The 25,731-nt window shown below is 52.4% G+C and overlaps 1 protein-coding gene and 1 long non-coding RNA gene across 7 annotated transcripts; both read left to right on the top strand.

Moving 5' to 3' along the window:
• Positions 1 to 1,379: 1,379 nt before the first annotated feature.
• Positions 1,380 to 10,165, top strand: LOC140631549 (uncharacterized). Its single transcript, XR_012029091.1, has 2 exons — positions 1,380 to 1,663; positions 9,679 to 10,165. It is a non-coding gene; the product is annotated as an uncharacterized lncRNA (long non-coding RNA).
• Positions 10,166 to 11,348: 1,183 nt separating this feature from the next.
• Positions 11,349 to 22,301, top strand: FGFR4 (fibroblast growth factor receptor 4). 6 transcript variants are annotated; one of them, XM_072824026.1, is made up of 18 exons: positions 11,349 to 11,536; positions 14,096 to 14,235; positions 14,923 to 15,186; positions 15,279 to 15,359; positions 15,480 to 15,646; positions 16,219 to 16,342; positions 16,863 to 17,053; positions 17,193 to 17,331; positions 17,634 to 17,827; positions 17,936 to 18,081; positions 18,169 to 18,290; positions 19,812 to 19,922; positions 20,007 to 20,197; positions 20,580 to 20,702; positions 20,795 to 20,865; positions 21,101 to 21,238; positions 21,413 to 21,518; positions 21,602 to 22,301. In XM_072824026.1, the coding sequence occupies exons 2-18, from the start codon at positions 14,145 to 14,147 to the stop codon at positions 21,746 to 21,748; spliced, it is 2,406 nt and encodes an 801-aa protein (XP_072680127.1). In that variant the 5' UTR covers positions 11,349 to 11,536; positions 14,096 to 14,144; the 3' UTR covers positions 21,749 to 22,301. The 6 variants fall into 6 exon arrangements, with proteins under 6 accessions (XP_072680127.1, XP_072680124.1, XP_072680128.1 ...); XM_072824023.1 differs by having other exon boundaries at positions 14,092 to 14,235; XM_072824025.1 differs by lacking the exon at positions 11,349 to 11,536 and adding an exon at positions 11,801 to 11,936 and having other exon boundaries at positions 14,092 to 14,235.
• Positions 22,302 to 25,731: the final 3,430 nt, after the last annotated feature.

Below are 25,731 nucleotides of genomic sequence, written 5' to 3'. Positions count from 1 at the left end.
TTGAAGGCTGTAATTTACTCACCTGCCTAGGAGGACACTTAATGGCCACCCTACTCATCAGACTTTCTTTTACTCTTTTCCCTTGGGTAACATCGCTCTTCCATTCTTACACCTGTAGTTCTGTAGTCCTGAGAGACTGACCCCACTCCCAGGGACCCAAGCCTGGGCAATCAGAATAAGTCTGAAGCTGTTAGTAGCCATCTTTGTCGACACATAAAAACAATCTGCATGAAAATTAAATCATCACAGAGGAAAACAGCTGAGAGTTGAGACATGACTGATTTTTAATGAGCACCTGGGTCTAATCAGGCCTGAAATCAATACTTTCAGGACTTTTAGTTGTGAGTCAGTATTCTCTTTCCTTAAGGCAATTTAAGGTGGGTTTCTAACATGACCAGGAGTACTATCTAATACAAGTTCCAGCTTCTCTTATCAACCCAGTGACCCCAAGAGGATCATTAACCCCTCAAGGCTAAGTTGGCTGTCCTGTGCTCTCAGATGCCCTGCCCCCTCTAGCACTGCCCTTAATATACTATGTTCTCTCTCTCTCTGTCTCTCATGAATAAATAAAATCTTAAAAAAGGGGGGGTACTTGGGGGGTTCAGTGGTTGAGCATCTGCCTTTGGCTCAGGTGGTGATCCCAGGGTCCTGGGATCGAGTCCCACATCAGGCTCCCCACAGGGAGCCTGCTTCTCCCTCTGCCTGTGTCTCTGCCTCTCTGAGTGTCTCTCGTGAATAAATAAAATCTTAAGCAAACAATATTCTATGTTATGATCTGTTCAACTCCCTGTCTCCACTTTTAGACTAGAAACACTTTGAGGGCAGTAAGCGGGTCTTATCATAGTGAGTCTCTGGTGCTCAGTAGAGGACTGTAATTGCTTTATTAACTGCTTAGTGATTGAGTCAATTAATGCCTAAGTTAAAAGTGAGTAGAGACCATTGCTAGGATTTCACAGAAAGACTTTTTTTTTTAATTTTTATTTATTTATGATAGTCACAGAGAGAGAAAGAGAGAGAGGCAGAGACATAGGCAGAGGGAGAAGCAGGCTCCATGCACTGGAGAAGCAGGCTCCATGCACTGGGAGCCCGAAGTGGGATTCGATCCCGGGTCTCCAGGATCGCGCCCTGGGCCAAAGGCAGGCACCAAACCGCCGCGCCACCCAGGGATCCCACAGAAAGACTTTTTCAAGGAGCTGAGACTCCAGTGGTTATCAGGGTCAAAGGACCCAAGCTGGGAGGAGAGTAAGTTCAAGGACCTAGAAGAGAGTATCTGTGAAGTACAGTAAATTGTTTCAGTAATGTCCTCTCCTGAATCTTTGCCTCCCTGCATCTGTATGCTTTTGTGATGTGGCTTTGTCACTCAGGCCTTCAAGATGGAGAACCTGAGCTGGCCTCGACACTTGCTCTGATCAGTGATGTAACACTGCAAACTTCCAAGGCTAGAACTTAGGCCTTGCAGCTTCCACTCCTACCACTGTAAAAGGAAGTCTGGGCTGGACCAAGTAGAGATGAAAGACCGTGTGGAGAGAGGCCATCGGCCAGCTCCACGCATGTGTAGGAGGCTATCTTAGACCATCTAGCACATGGGAGCCACAAGCATAAGCAACCTCTGAAGAGACCATCAGAAGAACTGCCAAGCTGAGCCCACCTAATCCACAGAATTGTGAGGAATGCTAAATGTTTTAAATCACCATGTGTGGGAATGGTTTATTATGTAGAAAGGCTTCCAGAATCATACCTTGTTTGGGCCCCCTGGTATCTACTTACCTTTCTACTTTCTTTATTTTTTTAAGATTTTATTTATTTATTCATGACAGACACAGAAAGAGAGAGAGAGAAAGAGAGAGGGAAATGGCTCCCTGCATGGAGCCTGACGTGGGACTCAATCCTGGGTCTCCGGGATCACACCCTGGACTAAAGGTGGCGCTAAACCACTGAGCCACCAGGGCTGCCCACCTTTCTACTTTCTTGAGGAACCCTACCCTCAGCTGATGGGGTCTGGGTCAAGATGACCTCCACCCACCTGGCTTTTGCTGAACAATTGGGAAAGAGTTGCCAAATGGGAAAGCTTTGAGCCTAGAGCTGTTGGTAGCCTTCTTTGTCACCTCTTGGGGAGCACCTGCCAGAGAGTGGAGGGAAGAAAGCAAAAGAGGGAATGAATCTTGGTTGGACTGTTCCTGAACCCTGATCTACCCCTGGACTTTAAAATTACATAAGCTAATAAATTCACTATTTTGCTTAAGCCCATTTGAGTTGGGATATCTGTTACTTGCATCTTAATGAAAATATTGAAGAGTCAGGAAATTTTTTTTTAAAGACTTTATTTATTCATGGGAGACACAGACAGAGAAAGGCAGAGACACCAGCAGAGAGAAGCAGGCTCCATACAGGGAGCCCGATGTGGGACTCGATCCCCAGACTCCAGGATCACACCCTGAGTCAAAGGCAGACACTCAACCGCTCAGCTACCCAGGTGTCCTGAGAGTCAGAAAATCTGATAGAGGTTGAGTAGTGTGGCAGAGGGATGTTAGGACAGGACACAGGTCTCTAGAGAGTGTGGAAACAGAAATGTATTTTTCCTCAGCCCTTTCTGTACGCCATAACCCTGGAATGAGACACAATTTCATGTCCTAGAAGAACTCATTCCAATTGTGATAAAATGCTGTAAAGGAAAATGCCAGTGTAGCTAGAGCATAGGACTGAGCCTAGGCTGGGGGCAGGGCGGGAAAGGTCTCTCTGAGGAAGTGACATGCAAGCTGAGACTTGAAGGCTGAATAGGAATTAGCCCATGGATAAGCAGGGATACCTGGGGGAGAGGATGGTCCTGGTAGAGGGAAAGCATGTGCCAAGGCCCTGAGGCAAGATGATGCTTATCACTTTGAAAGAAAGAGTTTATGTCACCAGATAAAGAAAGAGACTGGCAGGAGCTAGGTCCCTCAGGGTGTATCAAGATTTTCAGCTAAAAGCAGTAGAAACAGGGCAGCCTGGGTGGCTCTGGCTCAGTGGTTTAGCGTCGCCTTCAGCCCAGGGCCTGACCCAGAATCGAGTCCCACGTCGGGCTCCCTGCATGGAGCCTGCTTCTCCCTCTGCCTGTGCCTCTCTCTCTCTCTCTCTCTCTCATGAATAAATAAATAAAATCTTAAAAAAAAAAAAAAAAGTAGAAACAAACCCCAGCCAGTTTAAATTCACAGAACTACCAAGAGCATTAAAGAACTAGGCTGGGGGATGGAATATTCTCAGTAGCCAAGTCCAGGGGCACATGCCCTCCATAGGAACCAGGGAGAAGTTGGCTCCACCCAAATCCCAGTAGACTGGGAGTAGGGGACTGCCAGGATCTCACGGAAAATGGAAGAGCTGTTTTCAGAGAGAGGAAAAGTGTTTAGATGTCCAATTCAAGGTGGTCAGGAAGGTTCTCAGAGAAGAGGGAGCGCTTGAGAGGAGTCCAGAAAGCTGAATGGCAGGCATCTGGTGCTGCGATGGCAGGAGGGAAGGGATGGGGGAAGGCAGGCCAAAGGAAGGACACTCCCAGCAATAAGAACAGCAAGTGCAAAGACACCAAGGTGTGTGAGCCAACCAGCTGCTTTCAGGAGGGCCTGCCTGCAGCTCAGTGCAGCTGGAACACAGAACAGGTATCTCCGGGGAGAGGGGAGACCCTGGGACAGGAGAGAGCAGTAGAGGTCAGTCTGGAAGAGCCATGAGTGCTAGGCTGAGGAGCTAGGGATACCAGTGGCGGGGAGGGAGAGAGCAGTTAAAGCTGAAGAGTGAGTTAGTTAAATCTGTGCTTTATAACTTTTTAAAAAGATTTTATGTATATATTTGAGAGAGAGAGCACAAGCCAGAGCAAGATGGAGAGAGAATCTGAACCCTATGTGGGGCTTCATCCAACAAACTCGAGATCATGACTGAGCCAAACCCAAAAGAGTTGGAGGCCTAACTGACTGAGCCATCCAGGTGCCCCTAAATCTGTTTTAAAGAAGTCATGGAGGGCAGCCCGGGTGGCTCAGCGGTTTAGCGCCACCTTCAGCCCAGGGCGTGATCCTGGAGACCTGGGATCGAGTCCCATGTCGGGCTCCCTGCATGGAGCCTGCTTCTCCCTCTGCCTGTGTCTCTGCCTCTCTCTGTGTGTGTCTCTCATGAATAAATAAGTAAAATTTAAAAAAAAAAAAAAAAGAAGTCATTTTAGGGGCGCCTGGGTGGCTCAATGGGCTAAGCCTCCAACACCTGACTTCAGCTCAGGTCATGATCTCAGACTCATGAGGCTCTGTACTCAGCAGGGAGTCCGATAGAAATTATTTTTCTCCCTCTGCCTCTGCCCCTCACCCTGCACTTGCGCTCTCTCTCCCTCTCTCTCTAATAAATAAACAAATATTAAAAAAAAAAAAAAGAAGAAGTCATTTTGGTGGGACACCTGGGTGGCTCAGTCAGTGGAACATGAAGATCTTGATCTGGGAATTGTGAGTTTGAGCCCCACATTGAGGGTAGAGTTTAGTTTAAAAAATAATAAATAAATAAATAAATAAATAAATAAATAAATAAATAAATAATAATAATAATAATATTAATAATAGCGATGCCTGGGTGACTCAGCGGTTGAGTGTCTGCCTTCAGCTCAGGGTGTGATTCCCAGAGTTCAGGATCCAGTCCTGCATTGGGCTCCCTGCATGGAGCCTGCTTCTCCCTTTGTCTATGTCTCCCTCTCTCTCTGTTATTATTCTCATGAATAAATAAATAAAATCTTTAATAATAATAATAAAGAAGTTGTTTTGGCACTGAAGAGAAGATTGATGACACAGGGCCTGCTTAATGCTCAGTCACCTGTTCTTTCTAGTAGAACTTCCTGACCTCCATTGCAGTTAGGGGTGGCAATATATTACAGTCTTGCCAAAGAGATAAAATTAGAAGTTGCTGGATACAGATTCAACTCTTTTGTGGCTTCTTTTTTTTTTTTTTAAGATTTTATTTATTTATTCATAGACACAGAGAGAGAGGCAGATACACAGGCAGAGGGAGAAGCAGTCTCCATGGAGGGAGCCTGACGTGGGACTCGATCCCGGGTCTCCAGGATCACACCCCAGGCTGCAGGCAGTGCCAAACCGCTGCGCCACCAGGGCTGCCCCTCTTTTGTGGCTTCTTCCTTCCTCCTGCCTGAGCACAAATGTAATGGCAGGAGCTGAAGCCACCATCTTGTAACCATTAGGATAAAGTATAGAGAATTAAAAAGATCTCAACCCTGATTTCAGACCCACCTTCACCTATCTCCAGATTTGGAACTAATAAGTGATGAATTAACCTGTTTTGTTAAAGCCCCTGCCATTTGGGTTTTCTGGTTTTTCTGTGCCCAAAATCCTATATGGTCCAGGTGGCCATCAGGCAAGGTAGAGAAGCCTCCACTGAGGTTTCTTTCCTGATTCAGACTACCAGCCCCATAACCCTTCCTGCCCAGCTTTGCCGCTTCACAGCTGTCCTGGCCCCCTCTCTCTTCCAAAAATATATGTGTGCCAAGCCCCAGTAGGTGTGAGGTTTGTAGGCCCAAGTCTAAAGAGGGCTGAGTGTGGCAAACCCTGAAAGCTTCCCAAGACATGGGCCCACAGGGTCTGAGACCAGTGGACAAGAGGGCCAAGGGTGCTGCTGAGACTCTGGGAAGCACCAGGACTATCCCAGCAAGAGCCTTGGATTCCTTCTAGCCCATTCCCCTCCATCTGGCTTAGTCCAAGGGGCCATCCTGAGAGCTCTCTAGGCTGCCAACATTAGCACCAGGCTCCCTAACTCTACCACAATGCCCTGGCTGCCTGCAATTCCTGACTGTTGTTCTGAAGTAGAAATTGGACTTAAATGTGCCTAACTGGTGGGGAATGAGGAAATATAGGGTCTGGAAAAAGGTTGACTCTAACAGTCCCTCTTTCTTGGTCACAAAAGTGTGTTACCCATACATTTGAGTAGATCCTACCTAGACCCAAAGCTGCTATTATTAATATTGGCCACTTTTTTTTTTTTAAAGATTTCATTTATTTATTCATGAGAGACACACAGAGAGGCAGAGACACAGGCAGAAGGAGAAGCAGGCTCCATGCAGGGAGCCCGATGTGGGACTCGATCCCGAGACCATAGGATCACACCCTGAGCCGAAGACAGACACTCAATTGCTGAGCCCCCCAGGTGTCCCTACTGGCCACTTTTTACTAAGCCTGGGCTACATGCCAGGCATTGGCCTGGGCTTTTTTTTTTTTTTTTTTTTTTTAATTTTTATTTATTTATGATAGTCACAGAGAGAGAGAGGGGCACAGAGACACAGGCAGAGGGAGAAGCAGGCTCCATGCACCGGGAGCCCAATGTGGGATTTGATCCCAGGTCTCCAGGATCGCGCCCTGGGCCAAAGGCAGGCGCCAAACCGCTGCGCCACCCAGGGATCCCTGGCCTGGGCTTTAATACATCATTATACTAGGTCCTCATAGAAAAACTCTTAGTGGGAATCCCTGGGTGGCTCGGCGGTTTAGCACCTGCCTTCAGCCCAGGGCATGATCCTGGAGTCTCAGGATCAGGTCCCACGTAAATGAAACTGAGGCTTAATGTTAAGCAATTTGTGGAAGGTCCCAAGTTTTCAGGATTCAAACCTACATCTGTCTGGCCATAACACCCAACCTTTCACCACTTAGTTGCTGTCAGAGTCACCTCCATTTTGACAAGCCAAGCCAGACCTCCCTGGAGTCTGTGAGAGAAGCCAGGGTGAAAAGGGGTTAGAAAAAAAATGATAATAACAATCATCAATTCTGAGTAGCAAGTGTATGATATTGCCCTGTGTATTTTTTATTATATAATTTAAAACTTTCTCAAAATAAAAATCATTTTAAAGGAAAGAAATTAAGGAAAGAAGACAAGAAAGCACAGGACTGGCTCAGGGGACAGGGCTTGAGCCAGGCCTGGTCTGGAATCGGGCCTGAGCAGGGGCTCAGGGCAGCCCTTCGGCACAAGAGCCCCAGTGTTCCCTGGGCCCAGCTGTCATCCAAGAGCAACATGGTTGGCACCAGGCAACGTCTGCCCCCCCCCCAACTCTGCTCCGAGGCAGGTGGGGGGCAGGGCCTAGCCTCCTCAGGGAGTCCCTCCTGGCCCAGCCTTACACTTCAGGAGCCCAGAATCTGCAAACCTCTGCCTAGGGCCTGGTACTTCATAGATGCCCCATCAGTACTAGCCAAACGGACAGGCAGAGCAGTGCCCAGCCCCAGCCACCTTCAGGTGAGTCTGCACCTTCCTGGACTGAAGTTAAGGATGGGGGGGCAGAAACCAGGCTGATGCAATAGCATCGAAAATCCCAACTCTGTGCAGAGTCACCCTGAGCTTCCCCTCCTTTTCCCAGAAGATCGGGGTTCAAGGCTCAGTTCTGTTGTTCACTTGCTATGTGACTTTATTTTTTTATTATTTTTAAAAGTAAGCTCTATGCCCCATGTGGGGCTTGAACTCATGACCCTGAGATGGAGAGTTACATGTTCTAACAACTGAGCTGCCCCACTACATGACTTTAGACGAGTCATTCCATCTACCCCAGCTTCTAGTTCCTTACCTGCAAAGTGGAGCTAAGGTTTCTAACCCCCATTTGGCTTGGGGGGAGGATCAAAGGATATAATGCATATATGACCCCTAGCTTAGCATGTCACTTGACAGATAGTGAGAGCTCAGCCAAAGCAAGAGCTTCTTCGCTGCTTCCTGTTCTGTTGAAACCGAGTCCCATCTCCTAACTCATTCACTTCCTCCAACATTCCTGGGGAAAAGGAAGCAGGAGTGTGCCTATTTTCTGGAGAGAGAAACCAAGGCAGAGGCAGACTAAAGGCAGGATCTTAGGATGGCAGGCCCTACTAGGGGTGTGTGTGTGTGTGTGTGTGTTTGTGTGTGTGTGTGTGTGTGTGTGTGTGGTAATGTTTGAAAGGTTTTGAGAGAGAGACTGCCAATGTAACAGGTGGAAAATTGTTACCAAGAGAGTGAGACCTGATCGGGAGACAGACCGATGCCTCTCCCAGATTCCCTCAGCATGTCTCCTTTTGTGCTCTGTTTACTGATCTATTTCTCCCCACGACAGTGTCAGCAACTCCTTGAAGGGGAGGGGCTGGGTCAGATTACCAATTTATCCCTGTGATTTAGAACAGTGCATACCATATAACTAACCTTTAATTGACACCTGGCCAATGAATGTGTGTAAGAATGAATTACATGAAAGAGCATCAGATACCACAGAGATCTGTGTGAGAGGTCGTGAGTGTGGGATGGGAGGCAGATCAGGAATGTGCAGACGAGCATCTCAGGAGGCAGGGAGGTTGTGCAGCCAAGGCTATGAAAGTTTTTCCTTTTTCTTTGGCTCAGATAAACCTGAGAAGTGCCTGGAAGTTGAATGAAAGCTGTGGGCAGCCCAGGTGGCTCACGGTTTAGCGCCACCTTCAGCCCAGAGCCTGATCCTGGAGACCCAGGATCCAGTCCCACATCAGGCTCCCTGCATGGATCCTGCTTCTCCCTCTGCCTGTGTCTCTGCCTCTGTGTGTGTGTGTGTGTGTTTCTCATGAATATAAAGAAAGAAAGAAAGAAAGAAAGAAAGAAAGAAAGAAAGAAAGAAAGAAAGAAAGAAAGAAAGAAAGAAAGAAAGAAAGAAAGCTGTGTGGGGTCCTGCTCCTGCTGGCAGCTCACACCACCCCCTAACAACCACATTTACTAAAGGGAGCCAGCAGAGGACCATAGGTGGGGAGCTGGATCTCTCCGTGAGTCCAGGAGGTCTGGTGAGGCCCCTCTGGGCAGGAGGCTTCCATTTGCTGGGCTCCCCCAGTGCCAGGAGCCTCAACCTTTCCAGGTGCTCCAAGCAAGGAAGGATCTGGAATGAGGAGAATCAGAACCAGCTGGTTTTAAGAGATATCCAATTATTTTCTGATTAATCTTTGGGAGGAAACCATTATTTTGTTTGAGAAGGGAAAAAAATAATTTTATTGGGCTTTTGGTTATGCAAAGGAAAAGCCTCTATCCCTTTGGGAGTAAGGGTGGAGAGAGCTAGACTCCTCCGCATAACAATGGAAAAGGAAGCTGCTTCCCCCAGGGCAAGGTCTCCACCAGCCAGAGGGACACTGGGAGTTGAGTCTGAGATGCCACCTAAGGGGTTTCGTTTCTCCTCAAGAAGGCTTCCAAGGAGCAGAGAGCTTAGACGTCAGACAAGGGTTCAACAGAGGTCAAAGGTCAGCTGCCCTCCTAGTTTGGCCACAGTCTAGTTTGCTCAAGGGTAGAGATGCTTGCAAGTAAGACAGACCAGAGCAAGGTGGGTCAGAACTATTTGAGGATACCTACTGTGTGCCAGGCGCTTGAGATACAATGCTGAAGTCTATAGGCAGTTCCTGCCTTCTATTTACACAACTGTTTGTTCTGGAATGTTCCATAAAGATGAAGAAATAATGAGTCCTAAATAACCAGAGTTAACATTACAAAGCAAGTGCTATACACCGGGCAGTGTTCTAAAGGCTTACACATGTCTACTTTTTGCAAAAGCTTCATGAGGAAAATACTATCATTATACATACTTTACTGATGAGAAAAATGAATGCAGAGATGGACTAACCTGCCAGGGTTGCTCCAAATGTAATGGCATTGAGATTTGAGTCCTGAAATCTGTGCTCTGAATCACTTCACTTCTTGCTTCTTTCTCCATGCTCATAGGACAAAGGCATCTAAGAAGAACCTAGCAGGTCCAGAATGCTTCTCTGAAGAAGTGAGCTGACCATCAAGAATCAGATGGAACCAACCAGTCCTAAAGGGGAAAGATCATTCCAGGAAGAGGGAACCATGTGTGTAAAGGCCAAGAGGGTAGAATGGGAGCAAGGAAGAATGAAGGACTTGTCTGGAGATGTGGACAGGGGCCAGGTCATGCCAAGAATCATTATGGGAAGCTAGTAGAAAGTTTTAAAGGAGTAGTAGATACATTCAGATTTGTATTTCCTTTTTTTCTTTTTTTAAGATTTTATTTTTGGGGGATCCCTGGGTGGCGCAGCGGTTTGGCACCTGCCTTTGGCCCAGGAGACCTGGGATCGAATCCCATATCAGGCTCCCGGTGCATGGAGTCTGCTTCTCCCTCTGTCTATGTCTCTGCCTCTCTCTCTCTCTGTGACTATCATAAATAAATAAAAATTTAACAACAAAAAAAAAAGATTTTATTTTTAAGGGGCGCCTGGGTGGCTCAGTTGGTTAAGTGTCTGACTTGGCTTAGGTCATGATCTCAGTGCCTGGGATCCATCCGAGTATTGCTCCCTGCTCAGTGAGAAGTCTACTTGTTCCTCTCCTTTTGCCCTTCCCCCCTCAAATAAATAAAATGTTTAAAATTTTTATTTTATATTTTTATTTTTATTTAATTTTATTTTATTTTATATTTTTTAAAGATTTTATTTATTTGAAACAGCACAGGGAGAAAGGTCAGAGGGAGAGGGAGAAACAGACTCCCCGCTAAGCAGGGAGCCCATCTTTGGGCTCTATCCCAGGACCTTCGGATCACACCTGAGCTGAAGGCAGACGCTTAACCAATTGAGCCACCCAGGCGCCCCAAAAGATTTTTTTAAGAGTTTATTTATTTGTTCATGAGAGACACAGAGAGAGGCAGAGCCAGGCAGAGGGAGAAGCAGGCTCCATGCAGGGAGCCCGATGTGGGACTCAATCCCGGGTCTCCAGGATCACGCCCTGGGCAGAACGCAGGCGCTAAACCGCTGAGCCACCCAGTGATTCCCCAAAAGATTTTATTTTTAAGTAATCTCTACACCCAACGTGGGGTTCAAACTCACAACCCCCAGATCAAAAGTCGCATGCCCCACTGACTGAGCCACTCCACTGACTGAACCAGCCAGCCAGGCACCTCCAGATTTCAAATATCACTCTAAAGTTTGTGCAGAGAATGGATGGGAGTGGGTGGGAGCAGACGGGGGTCTCCTAGCCACTGTTTGGTGATTGCACAGAAAACAAGAGTAGCCAGGTTGGGCCAGAGTCTGTAGGGGCTAGCGGGTCAGGACTGCTGGGTGTTACCCTCTAAAAGGGGTGAAGAGCAGAGGTTGGCGCAAAGAACCAGAACCTGGAAGCCTGGTCTAGGTGTGGCAAAGGAGGCGGAGTCTGATGGGGTGTGTAGCAGGCTGAGGTAGGACCCCGGGATCACGCTGGCCCAGTTGGCCATTAGGCTTTGTTGGGTTTGGGGACTGGTCTCCAGGGGGCCGGACGCCGCGTCCCCGTCGTCTCGATAGAGCGGGTCCGGAGGGGCCGGAGATGGGCGGGCGCCGGGTGGTCCTCCCCCAGCCGCGGTCGGGATGGAGCTGGTCCAGGAGGGGCGGGGCCCGGTGGGCGGGGCCTGGGCCTCCCGCGGCCACGCCGCTGTCGCGGGTGCATTCCTGACTCTGGCCCCGGGCGGAGGAGCGCCCCGGCTGAGTCTGCGGTCCCCGCTGGGCGCGGGTGTCGCGACTAGCCGGAGCCGGGAGCGGGGCCGAGGAGGGCCCAGGTGAGCTGGGACCCTGTGTCTGGAGCGGGACCACGGAGGCTCGAGGTGAGCGGGACCCCTTGCGGGCTCGGGCTGCGCTCCCCGCCGCCAGAGGGCGAGCGGCAGCGGGGCTCGCGGAGCTGCCCCCTCCTGGCACTGGGGACCTGGGCGTCCTCTAGGAAGGGGGGTGGAGGAGAGGGTAAATCAGTAACCCGCAGCGCACACAGGGCCTTTTGTCCCGCTCCGTCCAAAGAGCACCCTGGCCGTGGAGCTGGTTACTCATTGCCCACCGGGGCGGGGGCGGGGGCGGGGCGGCTGTCCCTGCAGCTCCCCCTCCGGACCTGCCGACTCGCACCTCCCCCCAGGGTGGCCGGGTAGGGGTGGAGAAAGAAGAGCGCGCTGGTCCCTCGGCTGCCAGGCCGTCTGCGTGCCCCGAGTAGAGATGAGGAAGCTGAGGATCCGAGAGGTGCAGTCATTTGCCCAGGGCCCCCCTGCGCTCCTCCCTCCAGCCGGAGGAGAACCCAGGACTGTCTGATTGTGTGTAGATCCTTCAGCCCCTGAGTAAGGCGGTGGGTTGGTCTGTCAGAGGCCACGTGTGATCCGACTGAGGGTTACAAGGTCCGAGCAGCCTGGGTATAGGAATAAAATCCCCAGGTCTCCCTGACCCTCTCCCAGCTCGAGGTGTAGACCCAGAGGGCTGCTTCCCCTGCAGCAGAGCAAGGTGAGGTGATTCTATGGAGGAGGGCCATGGAAACTGGGGGTGGGTGCAGGAACAGTGGCATCTAAGTCAGGTGGAGAGGAGAAATGGGGACACAGAGGTGTGTCTGCGCAAGAGAGAAGACATGCCCAGTTTTGAAAGCCAATGGCTTCAGTGCTGAAGATGCTGAAGGAGCAGACTGTACAACCGAAGATACCCACAAGAGTAGGGAGGGAGGCCTAGAATGCTGGATGAACTATAGAGATTGGATCCTGCAGGACATGGGTAGCCATTAAGGGCTTAAAAGCTGGGGGATATGGGGTGGTGACATGGCAGATTCTTGTGATTTCTAAAGCCCTGCAAGAGAGCAGAGCCTGGAGTGCCAAGGGAGACATTTGCAAAGGCCCAAGCCAGAGATGACTATGGCCTGCCCTGGGTCCAAGCAAGGGAGGTGGGATGGACTGGAGAAGGATTGAGGAGGCAGATGGACTGGAAGTGGAGGGAAGGGGGAAGGGGGATGGGAAGAGATGATGCCCCAGCTGCAGGGGCAACCCAGGGAAGGAGCAGGGTTGTTTGGTTTTTTGTTAAGATTTATTTATTTATTCATGAAAGACAGAGAGAGAGAGAGAGAGAGAGAGAGACATAGGCAGAGGGCGAAGCAGGATGCTTGCAGAGAGCCCGATGCAGGACTCGATCCCAGATCCCGGGATCAGACCCTGAGCTGAAGGCAGACGCTCAACCGCTAAGCCACCCAGCATCCTGGGAAGGAGCAGTTTGAAGGGGTAGATGACAGCTTTGGTCAGGACAGGTGAAGTGCTCCCTGCCTCAGAACCAGAGCTGGAAATGGGGCAGTGACTGAAGAGAAAGGGTGCAGTGGGCTTCCTGGGCAAGGTAGATTCAGAGACACCAGTGTCTCCTGACTGTTAATGAGTTCCAGGTAATAGCCAGTGGTCCCCTGGGACTACATTGGTCACCTCTTCCCCTGCCCCAGCTGAGGCTGTTTTGAGTGTTCCTTCTGGGGGATGGGGAGACATCTTTGGTGTCAGAAGAATAGGGTGGGTGTGTGATACCTGACAAGAACTGCACCAGAATTGGAGGTAATTGGCCAAAGGTAGACCTGGGGTGACAGTCATGGAGAGGGAAGGGAAGAACGTTCCAACATTCTGTGTTCCCAGCCCCTACATATGGTCTCTTTTATCCTCGAAGCAGTCCTTTAAAGATAGCATCCAGAGAGGAACAGGAACTTGCAAGTTGGTAAGAGTCCGGATTTGAACTTGGCTTTGTCAGACATAGAGCCCGAGTCACCTCAAATGGAGTTGTGAGGACACAAAAAACAGATGCATTCCCAAGCGTGCAATTCTGGTTCAGAATGAGGAAGAACTTCTCTTGCCATGGAATGTGCTGCTTTGTTAGTAGTGAGTGCGCTGTCACTGAAGGTATTCAAAGCTGGTCAGGAAAATGTCAGCAATGCTATAAGAAGTGTGGGTCAGATCAGATAACATCCAGATGCTAAAGTTTGGCCTTGTATTATATTTCTTTTTTTCCTTTTTTTGAGGGGTGGAGTTCTTCAGCAATAAATTCATTTATTCAGCAAAAAATAAATTACGTGTGCTGAGAGTGAGCAGAAGATATGTCTCCTTTCTCTGCTTTCCTCCAAGGAAAGAATCCCCAAACTGCCCTTTCTGTGAACCTGTGCCAGAGTCTCAGCAGGACTGGAGGAGAGCAGGAAGCCCAGCCCTGCCCCCTGAAGAAGCTTTGGGCTCTGGCCACAGCTTTTAGTCTCTGCCTTGCTGCTGCGTGATGGCGGGGAGGGCAAGGCTTGGACAAGTCCTGGCCACTTCCTGTCTCAGTTTCTTCATCCACAAAATAGGAGAATGGCAATGCGAAATGTGCAGATCTATCAGAAGTTCTCCCTCCCTTTCAGGAAGGCAGTTGGTGGTAAGCCCAGCCTGGGTCCTTGTGATCAGCAGGAAGGACATGTGGCTGCTGTTGGCCCTGTTGGGGGTCCTGGTGGAGGTGCCTGGGGCTCCAGCTTTGTCCCTTGAAGCCTCTGAGGAAATAGAACTAGGTATGGCCTTTAAGGTGGTAGAGGGTGGGCTCGGTGGGCACATGGAGGGAGCTACTAGCTGAGCAAAGCTGGAAAGGATCCTGGCCCAGTCCCTGAGGAGGTGACAGCAGGGCAGGGCCCAACCATTGAGACTCAGTGTCTGGCTCCCAGCAAGCGTCCACCTATCTCTATGTCCACAAGAGAGGAATGGCCTTGCAGGGTGAAGGGTCCTGAGCTGGGCTGCAGAGCTGGTGGTGAGCCCCTGGCTGTGTGTGTGTGTGTGTGTGTGTGTGTGTGTGTGTGTGTGTGTTCTGTGCACTGGGTATATGGTTTGGGAGGCCCAGGAAGCATGTGTGGTATATGTACTGAGTATGCTGTGCCCTGGAGGTGTGGCATGTGCCCTGTGTGTAGCACCTATAGCATGTGTTTGTGTGTGTGTGTGTGTGTGTGTGTGTGTGTGGCAATGGCATGTCCAATCTAGCATGTGTACTACGCACTGTGTGTGTGATGTGCACCAGAGGCATGGCGATTGCCTTACGTATTGCATCTGTGTAGCATATAATTATGCGTGTATATTTGAGGAGCAGCAGGTGTCCAGCATGTGTCAAGGGGTACTTGTGCCCTGCCCATGCAGCATGTTCTCCATACACAGGGGGCTCACTCATCTGGGGCTTGTGGGGCTCACTGACCTCTGCCCTTGGCCCACAGAGCCCTGCCTGGCCCCCAGCCCAGAGCAGCAAGAACAGGAGCTGACCGTGGCCCTTGGGCAGGCTGTGCGGCTATGCTGTGGGCGAGCTGAACGTGGTGGCCACTGGTACAAGGAAGGCAGTCGCCTACCACCTGCTGGCCGGGTACGAGGCTGGAGGGGCCGCTTGGAGATCGCCAGCTTCCTACCGGAGGATGCTGGCTGCTACCTCTGCCTGGCACGAGGCTCCATGCTTGTCCTGCACAATGTTACCTTGGTTGTGGATGGTAAGGGGGGTCTAGCAGGGGTTAAAGGGTGCCTGGGGAGAGAAAACTTCCTCATCCTAGACCTCAGACATCTCTCTTTTTCCCTGACATAGACTCCTTGACCTCTAGCAATGGCAACGAGGACCCTAAGGCCCACAGGGTCTCCAGGAATGGGCATATTTACTCCCAGCAAGGTCAGTATGAGTCCTCAAGGACTCATATCCCTACCTCCCAGCTGATCACTGAGAAGAGACCTGTGTGGAAGCAGGTGATCATCCCGGGGGCACTAAGTTCTCCTTTTTCCTCCCCTCCAGCACCCTACTGGACACACCCTCAGCGCATGGAGAAGAAACTTCATGCAGTGCCTGCCGGGAACACTGTCAAGTTCCGCTGTCCAGCTGCAGGCAACCCCATGCCCACCATCCGCTGGCTGAAGGATGGACAGGACTTCCATGGGGAGCATCGCATTGGAGGCATTCGGGTGAGTTTCCAGGTTCTAAGACCATATCTGCTCCTCCATTATCACTCCCCGGTTGGTCTGCTCATACCTAGCAGTCACTCTTTCTCTAATGAGAAAGGCAGCTACAGGCTCTAGAAGGAACACTAGATATCGGACTGGGACGGCTCTGATTCAAGTCCCCACTCTGCCACCCTCCTGCAAATGACTTAATCTCTCAGGCTTAGCTTTCCTTGTAAACCAGAAAGGCTCACTGACTGGCAGGTATGGAGTTTTAGCAGCTAATTCTCATGATAAGACCCTGTCGGGTCAGTTCCAGGTTGTAGTGAGGAAGCTGACACTCAAGGAGGGCAAAAATTGGCTCAAGGTGATACAGCCAGGAAGAGGCCATATTAAAACTTGAAGACTTAAACCCAGGGTTCAGACATTTCTTGGAGTATTTTCCTTTCTCCCAGGGTCTCTAGCCCTGGCCTGGCCTCCCTAGGGCCTTGAGAGCTTAAGAAGACCCTCGTGGGCAGGATCTAGCCTCTTCATGCGCTGGACCCCTGGGTGGGCAAAGGTGAATGGCCACTCATAGACGCTTCCCCTGCCCCCAGCTGCGCCACCAGCACTGGAGCCTGGTGATGGAAAGTGTGGTGCCCTCAGACCGTGGCACATACACTTGCCTCGTGGAGAACTCTATGGGCAGCATCCGCTACAGCTACCTACTGGATGTGCTGGGTGAGCGGATGGGCAGGCAAGGCGGTATGGGGGTGGGAGCCCTGACACTGCCCTCAGGTAGGGCCCAGTCTGGCAGGCAATATGGACTAAGTCTTAGATGGCTCAAGCTGCCTCAAGTGTCCCACTGGGCGAGAGGGAAGCACAGAGGGTAACATTGGCCTGGACGATCAGAGGTCAGCTGAGAACAAAGTGGAAAAGACATCCAGGCAGAGGGCACAGGTGGAATAAAGGTCCTAGGTGTAACAAATACAATGCATTTGTGAAGAGGTGTATGCCTGGGATGTGGCATTTAAGCGGGGAGCTATGTTGTGGAGGGTTTTGAATGCTAGACTGTGAAGTTGTCCTTGACCCCAGAGGCATTGGGGAGCTATGGAAGGTTTCAGCAGGGTCAGCAGGGGACAGACAAGGTCTGAGCTACATATCAGGAAGTTCCCTCCCTTGAGCTGGGGCTGGAGGCAGGTGGCCAGGGTGCTTCTGTGGGTGCCACTGGTCAGGGTTGACCACCTGGCCCGGCCCCCAGAGCGGTCCCCGCACCGGCCCATCCTGCAGGCGGGGCTCCCGGCCAACACCACAGCCGTGGCGGGCAGCGATGTAGAGCTGCTGTGCAAGGTGTACAGCGACGCCCAGCCCCACATCCAGTGGCTGAAGCACATCGTCATCAATGGTAGCAGTTTTGGCGCCGACGGCTTCCCCTACGTGCAAGTCCTCAAGGTCCAGCCCCCAGCAGCACCCAAACCCTACCGTTCTCCCATGGGGTGGGGGGGGTGAGGCGCTTGTCCCTAGCTTCCTTTCTGGCCACAGTGTGGCCCGTGTCCCCGTGGTGACCCCTGAGTGTGTCCCCCATCCCCAGACAGCAGACATCAATAGCTCAGAGGTGGAGGTCCTATACCTTCGGAACGTGTCAGCTGAGGATGCAGGCGAATACACCTGCCTGGCAGGCAACTCCATTGGCCTCTCCTACCAGTCAGCCTGGCTCACAGTGCTGCCAGGTGAGCACTTGAGAGGCCAGGGGTGGCCACAGCAACTCTGCTGTGAGCCAACGGTGGGCTGTATCCCTTGGCCAGTGGGGCTTGGGACATGGCATGCAGACTTATGTGTTTGATTGCTCACGTAGCAGTTCTTCTGTGCACATCCCCGTGTGACTGCCATGTGACCCGCTGGGTTATGGGTGTGCTTTCTTGGTGACTGTCCCAGTGTGTTGGGAGTTGTGAGGCCTGAGTTAGAGTATTCAGAGCTGGCCGTCTAACCACTGACCAGTTTTCTGTCTATATGTGTGTCTGTGTGTGGGCAGAGGAGGACCTCACATGGACAGCAGCAGCATCAGAGGCCAGGTATACGGACATCATTCTGTACGTGTCAGGCTCTCTGGCTTTGGTTGTCCTCCTGCTACTAGCTGGGTTGTATCGAGGGCAGGTACTCATCAGCCGGCAGCCCAGGCAGCCCGCCACCGTGCAGAAGTTGTCCCGCTTCCCTCTGGCCCGACAGGTACCATGTTGTTCCCCACCCCCTGCCGTGACCCTGTAGTGAAGCTCTTGGCCTGCCTTCCTAACCCAGTTCAGCTCCAGCAGGCTGACCAAGTCACCCACCTTACAGTTCTCCCTGGAATCGGGTTCTTCAGCCAAATCGAGCTCATCCTTGGTGCGGGGTGTCCGTCTCTCCTCCAGTGGCCCTCCCTTGCTCTCTGGCCTTGTGAGTCTAGACCTACCTCTCGACCCACTGTGGGAGTTCCCCCGGGACAGGTATGCTGCATGGAGGGAGGATCGGGATGCAGCCTCCAGGCAGGAATGACGTTCATATGGCTGAGGCTGAGGCTTTCTTATTTCCAGGCTGGTGCTCGGAAAGCCACTGGGGGAGGGCTGCTTTGGGCAGGTAGTACGTGCAGAGGCCTTTGGCATGGACCCCACCCAGCCTGACCAAGCCAGCACTGTGGCTGTCAAGATGCTCAAGGGTGAGTGGTGACCCCGGGGGAAATGCTGTGGCCTTGGGACTAACAAAAGAGGCTCATGGTGCTACTATGAACACTGGTGGCCAGAAGGGCTACAGGACTCCGCCCTTGAGCCTAGGGCCCAACTCTGCTACCAATCCTGGCAAGCCATTTCATTTTTTTTTTTTAAGATTTTATTTATTTATTCATGAGAGACACAGAGAGGGAGAGAGAGCAGCAGAGACACAGGCAGAGGGAGAAGCAGGCTCCATGCAGGGAGCCTGACGTGGGACTCGATCCCAGGTCTCCAGGATCACGCCCTGGGCTGAAGGCAGCGCTAAACCTGGGCTGCCCTGGCAAGCCATTTCAGAGCCTATTTCTTCATGGGTCACCTGGGGGTAAATAGTAGTCCCTACCTCCAGGCCTCAGGAATGACTTATACCAGGTACTTTACACGAACCTCAGGAATGATGATGACTACAAGGATTTGGGGTGATTAGGGTCAGACTATCTTAGCCTGACCCCATGTCAGCCTTGGTCTTGTAGGCTTCCATCTCATTCCCCCCAAGTCCCCTCAAGTCACACCTTCAGCCTCCCCAGCTGGGCCCCTTCCCAGATCTGTCCCTCTGTGTCCTCCACTCTAGAACAGCCCAAGCACCAGCCCCAAAGTGCATAGGACACACCTGGACCTACCATCGGGGCCTCTCACTGGTGTCCCTCCTCTACAAAACCACTGTTCTCCTCACCCACCCCCTCCTCTCTGCACAGCTGGGGCCACCTGGTACTTTCTGGGAGGGAGGGATTGAGAAATGTGCATTGGGAGGTCTGGCAGGGAGGGGTATGTCATTGGCCCGGGGCCACAGGTCAGCCTCCGGTCCTCAGCCTTCTCAAGAAAATCTGGAGCAGCTTCTTCCCAGCCTCCCCTGGCTGCACCCCACTCTTGAATTCTCAGGCCAGATGGACACCAGGCCTCAGGGCGCCAGCCTGCTTCCCACCCCCAGGAGCTCTCACCCCATTCAGGAACTGACGCCAAATCTCCAAAGAGAGCTTCTTCCTCCTCTCTCCTGTCTGCCTCACAGATAGGCCTGCCTCCTGTACATCCCTGGTCTTATTGCTTCCTTGCAACTGCTGTGAGAGGCAAGGCATGATCCTTTGTCCCATTTTATACAAGAGGATCCCAAGGTTCAGAGAAGTTAGATGACTTTTTATTCCTTATTATTTTTTAAAGATTTTATTTATTTATTCATGAGAGACACAGAGAGAGAGAGAGAGGCAGAGACACAGGCGGAGGGAGAAGCAGGCTCCATGCAGGGAGTTGATCCTGGATTCCGGGACTTGATCCTGGATTCCGGGACCATGCCCTGGGCCCAAGGCAGACGCTCAACCTCTGAGCCACCCGGGTGTCCCAGTCAGACAACTTTTTAAATGCCAGAGCCAAGCGGGAATTCAAGTCCAGATCTTTCTGACTCCGGGCCCGGCACTCCATGTCCTGTCCCCAACCCTGCAGCTCCCCCATGCCCATCACCCTGGCTGTCACCCCTGCAGACAATGCCTCCGACAAGGACCTGGCAGACCTGGTCTCTGAGATGGAGGTGATGAAGCTGATCGGCCGACATAAGAACATTATCAATCTGCTGGGTGTCTGTACTCAGGAAGGTGGGTTGGAACAGGGCTGAGGGCAGGGTGGCGGGATGTGGGGCCACAGGCTCAGCAGCCTCTCTGTCCCTCTGACCACTACAGGACCCCTGTATGTGATTGTGGAGTGTGCCGCCAAGGGAAACCTTCGGGAGTTCCTGCGGGCCCGGCGTCCCCCTGGCCCCGACCTCAGCCCTGATGGGCTGAGGAGCAGTGAGGGGCCCCTCTCCTTCCCCGCCCTGGTTTCCTGTGCCTACCAGGTGGCCCGAGGCATGCAGTATCTGGAGTCGAGGAAGGTATAGGCAGTGGGTAGCATTCTGGACCATTCTAACTGCTCCATCTATACACTTTCTTGCCCGTGCCACTGAATGTCCCCATCTTCTCCGTCTCTGCCCCTTTCCTGTCTACATGCCTCCAGCCCTTCTATACGTCCCATCTGTACACTGCACGTCCGAATTCCTTGCTCTCTCAGTCCCTAACTCATAGGGCCAGGGAAGAGGCCATGGAAGGGAGGGGGTGTGGGCACTGAAGTCAGCCTCAGTTTCTCCTCTCTGAATCTGACTTCTTCATCTGGAAAATGAGTGAAGGATGCCTACTCCCAGGGTTACTATGAAATACAGTGTGTCCATCATCCAGCCATGAGTCCTGATAAACCTAAGTCCCCTGCCCTGCCCCCAGTGCATCCACCGGGACCTGGCTGCCCGGAACGTACTGGTGACAGAGGACAATGTGATGAAGATTGCTGACTTTGGGCTGGCCCGTGGCGTCCACCACATTGACTACTACAAGAAAACCAGCAATGTGAGGGAAGCAGGGCAGGGTTGGCAAGGGGGGTGTGGAGGGTACCAGGACCTGTGGAACTCCACATCAGTGTCCCCACCTCTCCCATTCAGGGCCGCCTGCCTGTCAAGTGGATGGCACCCGAGGCCTTATTTGACCGAGTCTACACACACCAGAGTGACGTGTGAGTCCTGGAGGTTGAGGGTCTGGAATATCTGCCAGCAATCATTGTCCTACCCCACAAAGAAGGCAAAGCAATCACCCAAGGTCACACAACCCTAGGTCCAGAGTGGGACCAGACTTCAATCCCTACCCTCTGTGGTCGATCATGCCTGCAAGCTCCCCCATCCTGGCCCCCGGAGTAGGAAGCAAAGCTGAACTTGGGTGCCCTGCTGAGCCCTGCCTGGTCCTGCCTCTAGGTGGTCGTTTGGGATCTTGCTGTGGGAGATCTTCACCCTCGGGGGCTCCCCGTACCCTGGCATCCCTGTGGAGGAGCTGTTCTCACTGCTGCGGGAGGGGCATCGGATGGACCGGCCCCCCAACTGCCCCCCAGAGCTGTGAGGCCTCACCCTCCTCTCCTCCACTATACACTCCTTAGCCTCTGCTCTGATCTTGTCCTTCGGGCCCAGCCTCCTCTTTCTCTGTTACCATGTCCTCCTTAGCCGCTGAATGGCCCTACCTCCCCTCCTCAAACCCTGCCCCTATATCTGACCTTCCACCCCTTCCACCAGGTATGGGCTAATGCGGGAGTGCTGGCATGCAGCACCCTCTCAGAGGCCAACTTTCAAGCAGCTGGTAGAGGCACTGGACAAGGTCCTGCTGGCCGTCTCCGAGGAGGTACTGCTCCCCTCTTGCCCATGACCTCCCTCTGGCCCTCATCCCAGCTGCCTACTAGGACTGACCAGCACTGTTCCCCGTAGTACCTAGACCTCCGCCTGACCTTCGGACCCTACTCTTCGGCCGGTGGGGATGCCAGCAGCACCTGCTCCTCCAACGACTCTGTCTTCTGCCATGACCTCCTGCCACTGGGGCCCAGCTCCTTCTCCTTCCCTGGGGCGCAGACATGAACAGGGGCACAAGGTGGTATAGGCAGGCAGGCCAGCAGCCTTCGGCCTCCTTGCTTAGCTACAACCTGGCAGTGCTCAACTTTGGTGGCCTTGGGCCCCAACTTCAGGATACTATCCCAGATCCCTAGTTCTGCTTTGGGGAGGTTCATCCTTGTTCCTAGGGCCCCTAGTTGAGGCTTGCTACTCTGGCCTCAGATTCCCAAACCAGACTTCCAACCCAGCCTTAAGGCCCTGCCTGCCCTTGCCTTCAGAACCATGGCCTGTTAGGGTTCTGCCTGGCCTCCTGGGCCTTAGCACTCAGTCCTTGAGCCAGGGGTTTGGCCAGCCGGACCTAGCTGTAGAGCTGTCCTAAACCTCCTTGCTTCCTTGCACCAAGAGAGGTCTTGGGCCTCTGAACCCCATTTCCCCAGAGCTTCCCTGCCTCCCCTTTCCTGCTTGTCCCAGCATCTTGGTGGAAAGAGCATTGGCTCCTGTGTTCCTAGCTGAGCAGCTGGAAGCCTGCCTAAAAAACACAGAAGCAAATGGTCTTTTATAAATTATTTTTTGAAATAAACCTCTGTGTTCCTGGTGTCTTCCCTGCAGTGAATGGAGGGGAAACAGGATGGAGGGATCCCCAGGCTGGGAGTTTTGCCTGAGTGACACAAACTGAGGGCTCTGTGCCAGGCCTTGGGCTTGTGTCCTCCTACAGCTACTCCAGGGTGCACCTCGGAACCCGTGTGCACCTCTGTCTTGGTCTGTCTTACCAGCACCATCTTGTGTATGTGATAGTCTGAATGAGTGCTGATGGCAGAGGAGTCCACATGGCACCATCCATGGGGTGGAACTCTTGTACCCCCCATTTGTGTGTGTGTGTGCCTGCCCTGGGACTGTCCCCAGGGCGCTGGCAGCACCCCACCCCCATCTGCTCAGCATTAACCAAGCCGACCGTTAACACAGCGTGAAAGCCTGCAACCCAGCTTCAAGGCTGCTGCCCGCTCCCACGCTCCGCTGCTCAGACTGGGGGCTTGTGGGGGCTGTGCCTGCCACTGCCACCACCCCCGCCCCCCGCCAGTCTCCCGGGCAGCAGCTGGTTGCCGCCCAGCTAGGCTGCAGCTGTCCCTGCCTGCCTGGTCCTCCCCTGGAGAGGCTGTCATGGCCTGTTCTCAAACACCCTCTGTGGGGAACACGGAGATCAGCTTCCCAGGGCTCTGAGCCTGGAACCTTCCCCGGGGGCCAGCCAGGCAGTTACTGCTGCCCTGCAGCCCTTGAACCATGGGGTTGGAGGTACCTAACCCAGTGCCTGGTGCTCCCTCCTGCCCTGTCCTCTCCTGTGACAGGACAGACCCTTGGTGGAGGCCACCTGAATTGCTCCACAGCCTCCCTGGGGTGGCAGCTGAAAATATATACAGGGTCAGAAGGGCCTGGATATAAGAATCAGAGGCTGGGGGATCCCTGGGTGGAGCAGCGGTTTGGCGCCTGCCTTTGGCCCAGGGCGCGATCCTGGAGGCCCGGGATCGAATCCCACATCAGGCTCCCGGTGCATGGAGCCTGCTTCTCCCTCTGCCTGTGTCTCTGCCTCTCTCTCTGTGTGTGTGTGACTATCATAAATAAATAAATTAAAAATAAAAATTAAAAAAAAGAATCAGAGGCTGGGCTCATGGTCACACTTCTCTTCCTGCTCTGGGTTTCATCATACCCCCAACCTATGCACTGCCTTTCTGACTGAGCCCCACCTCCAAGCCTCATCTCCCCCTGGAGATCACTGTGCTCAGCCCAGTCAGTCACAAGATGGGCAGGTCTCTAAGAACCCACCTGCAGGAGGAAAGGGTGGGGAGGCTAGAGTAGTGTGTAAAGACAGGGGATGAGAAGGAGAACTCTCATTTTTCTACTTTCCCATTGTGAGTCCACTGCTGAGCCAGACTCAGCCACCCAGCACTGCCCCTCACCACAGCCTCACCAGACAAAGATCAATCTTCCCAATTGAATGATAGAGAAACAGAATGTGACCCGCCCAAGGTCACAAGGATGGGGGACTAAGGAAGGAGCTGAGCTGGCTCCTCCACCCCAAGTCCAGGTTCCCTGCAGCTCCTGTGCACATAAGAGACCAGAGTTAGGTCACTCAGAGTGACAGGGGCAGATGGTGCCTGGTAGGTCATGGGGGCTGGGAGGGGCTCAGCTACCCACCCCGTAGCCCCTCCCTGCCAGCATCCCTGGCAGGCACACACTTGCCACATTCCTGATGTCCCAAGTCAGAAGGAGACAGATGCTGCTAATTCCCCCATGCAAGCTTTCCTGCTCCATCTCCCCTCCCCCGAGCCTCTAGATCAGTATGGCAGCATCTGGAGCCTGGTCCCCTAAGTCTGCCAGAGCTCTGAGTGGCTTCCTAGCCAGTGATACTGGTCTTGGGAGCTTGCAGAAAAAGCACTGGGTCACCTCCAGATTCTGCCACTTGCTGGGTGTGTGTCTATTAGTCAGGGCTCTGGTGAGAGCAACCGATAAATTGACAGAAAGTCCCAGCCAGGGAGCAGGAGGCTGCTGGGAGGGAATGGACACCTGGGAGGGAAAGTCAGGTTATCCATAGTGTGTGTAGCAGGGCAGGGGGTGAGGGGCAAAGGGGGGGTATGACCAAAGTTCCCCTCTCCGTGCCTAGAACACAGGAAGGGTGACATGTCTCAGAGAATGGTTTTAAGTGCTCAGTCAACAATGGCTGTTGTTGCTCAGGGATTAGGAGGGAATGGCCCCCAGAGCCAGCTTGCCATGATCTCATTCCCTCCTTGTGGCAGCCCTTCCTGGAAGGCATTTATGTTCCTGTTGCCCAGATGAGGACACCGAGGCTCAGAATAAGGAAGTGACTGGCCCAAGGTTACATGGGGGCAAGTGGGAGAGTCAGTGCTCTGGGCCAGGTGCTCTGAGAGCAGAACTCATTCCCACAGCCCTGAGGCCCACTGGTCTGAGAACTAGGAAAGCATTTGGGTTTGCATGAAGTAGGAGATATCTGCTAATGGAATGTCCATGCACACAGTTGGATGTGCCGGGCCTGGCTCTTTGAACTCCAGCCCTATGGCTTTCAGCCCTACCACCTCACATGGGCTGCTCCCCCATGGGAACACACTTCTTGGGGCACACTCTTCCCCACTCTCACCTAGCCAAACCTTACTTGTCCTGTAGATCTCACTCAAACTTCATTTTTATTTTATTTTTTAAATATTTATTATTCATGAGAGACACAGAGAGAGAGACAGAGACACAGGCAGAGGGAGAAGCAGGCTCCATGCAGGGAGCCTGACATGGGACTCGATCCCCAATCCCGGGATCATGCCCTGAGCCAAAGGCAGACACTCAACCACTGAGCCACCCAGGCGTTCCTCAAACTTCATTTTTGGGGGCAGCCCAGGTGGCTCAGCGGTTTAGCGCCGCCTTCGGTCCAGGGCCTGATCATGGAGACCTCGGATCGAGTCCCACGTCGGGCTCCCTGCATGGAGCCTGCTTCTCCCTCTGCCTGTGTCTCTGTCTCTCTCTCTATGTGTGTGTGTCTCTCCTGACTAAATAAATAAAATATTTAAATTTAAAAAAAAACAACTCATTTTTTTGAGAGGGCTCCTGGGTTGCCCTTTCCAGCCTGGGCCCCTCTTCCTGCTGAGCTCCCCTGTTCAGAGGCTAAAGAAGAGAGGCTATCAATATTCTCCTTCCCCAAAACTGAACACCAGAAACAAGCACTGCGTTGCTAGTTTTTTTAATCAGTAGTTCTGAAACCTTACCATATTATCAGAATCACCTGGAGGGCTTGGATTGCTGGGCTCCACCTCAGAAGTTTATATTTTTTAGTAGGTTTGAGGTGGAGCCTGGAAATTTGCATTTCTTTTCTTTTTTCTTTTTTCTTTTTTCTTTTTTTTTTTGAAATTTGCATTTCTAACAAGTTCTCAGGGGTTGCAGATGCTGCTGGTCCAGGGCAGCACACTTTGGAAACCACGGCTTTGTTTTTTATTATTTATGTAGTGTTTTTT

The sequence above is a fragment of the Canis lupus genome, chromosome 4 (assembly GCF_048164855.1).
Source record: "Canis lupus baileyi chromosome 4, mCanLup2.hap1, whole genome shotgun sequence".
NCBI classification, from domain to species: Eukaryota; Metazoa; Chordata; class Mammalia; order Carnivora; family Canidae; genus Canis; species Canis lupus.
The sequence above is the reverse complement of the archived record's forward strand: the minus strand, read 5'-3'. Positions and strand labels throughout refer to the sequence as shown.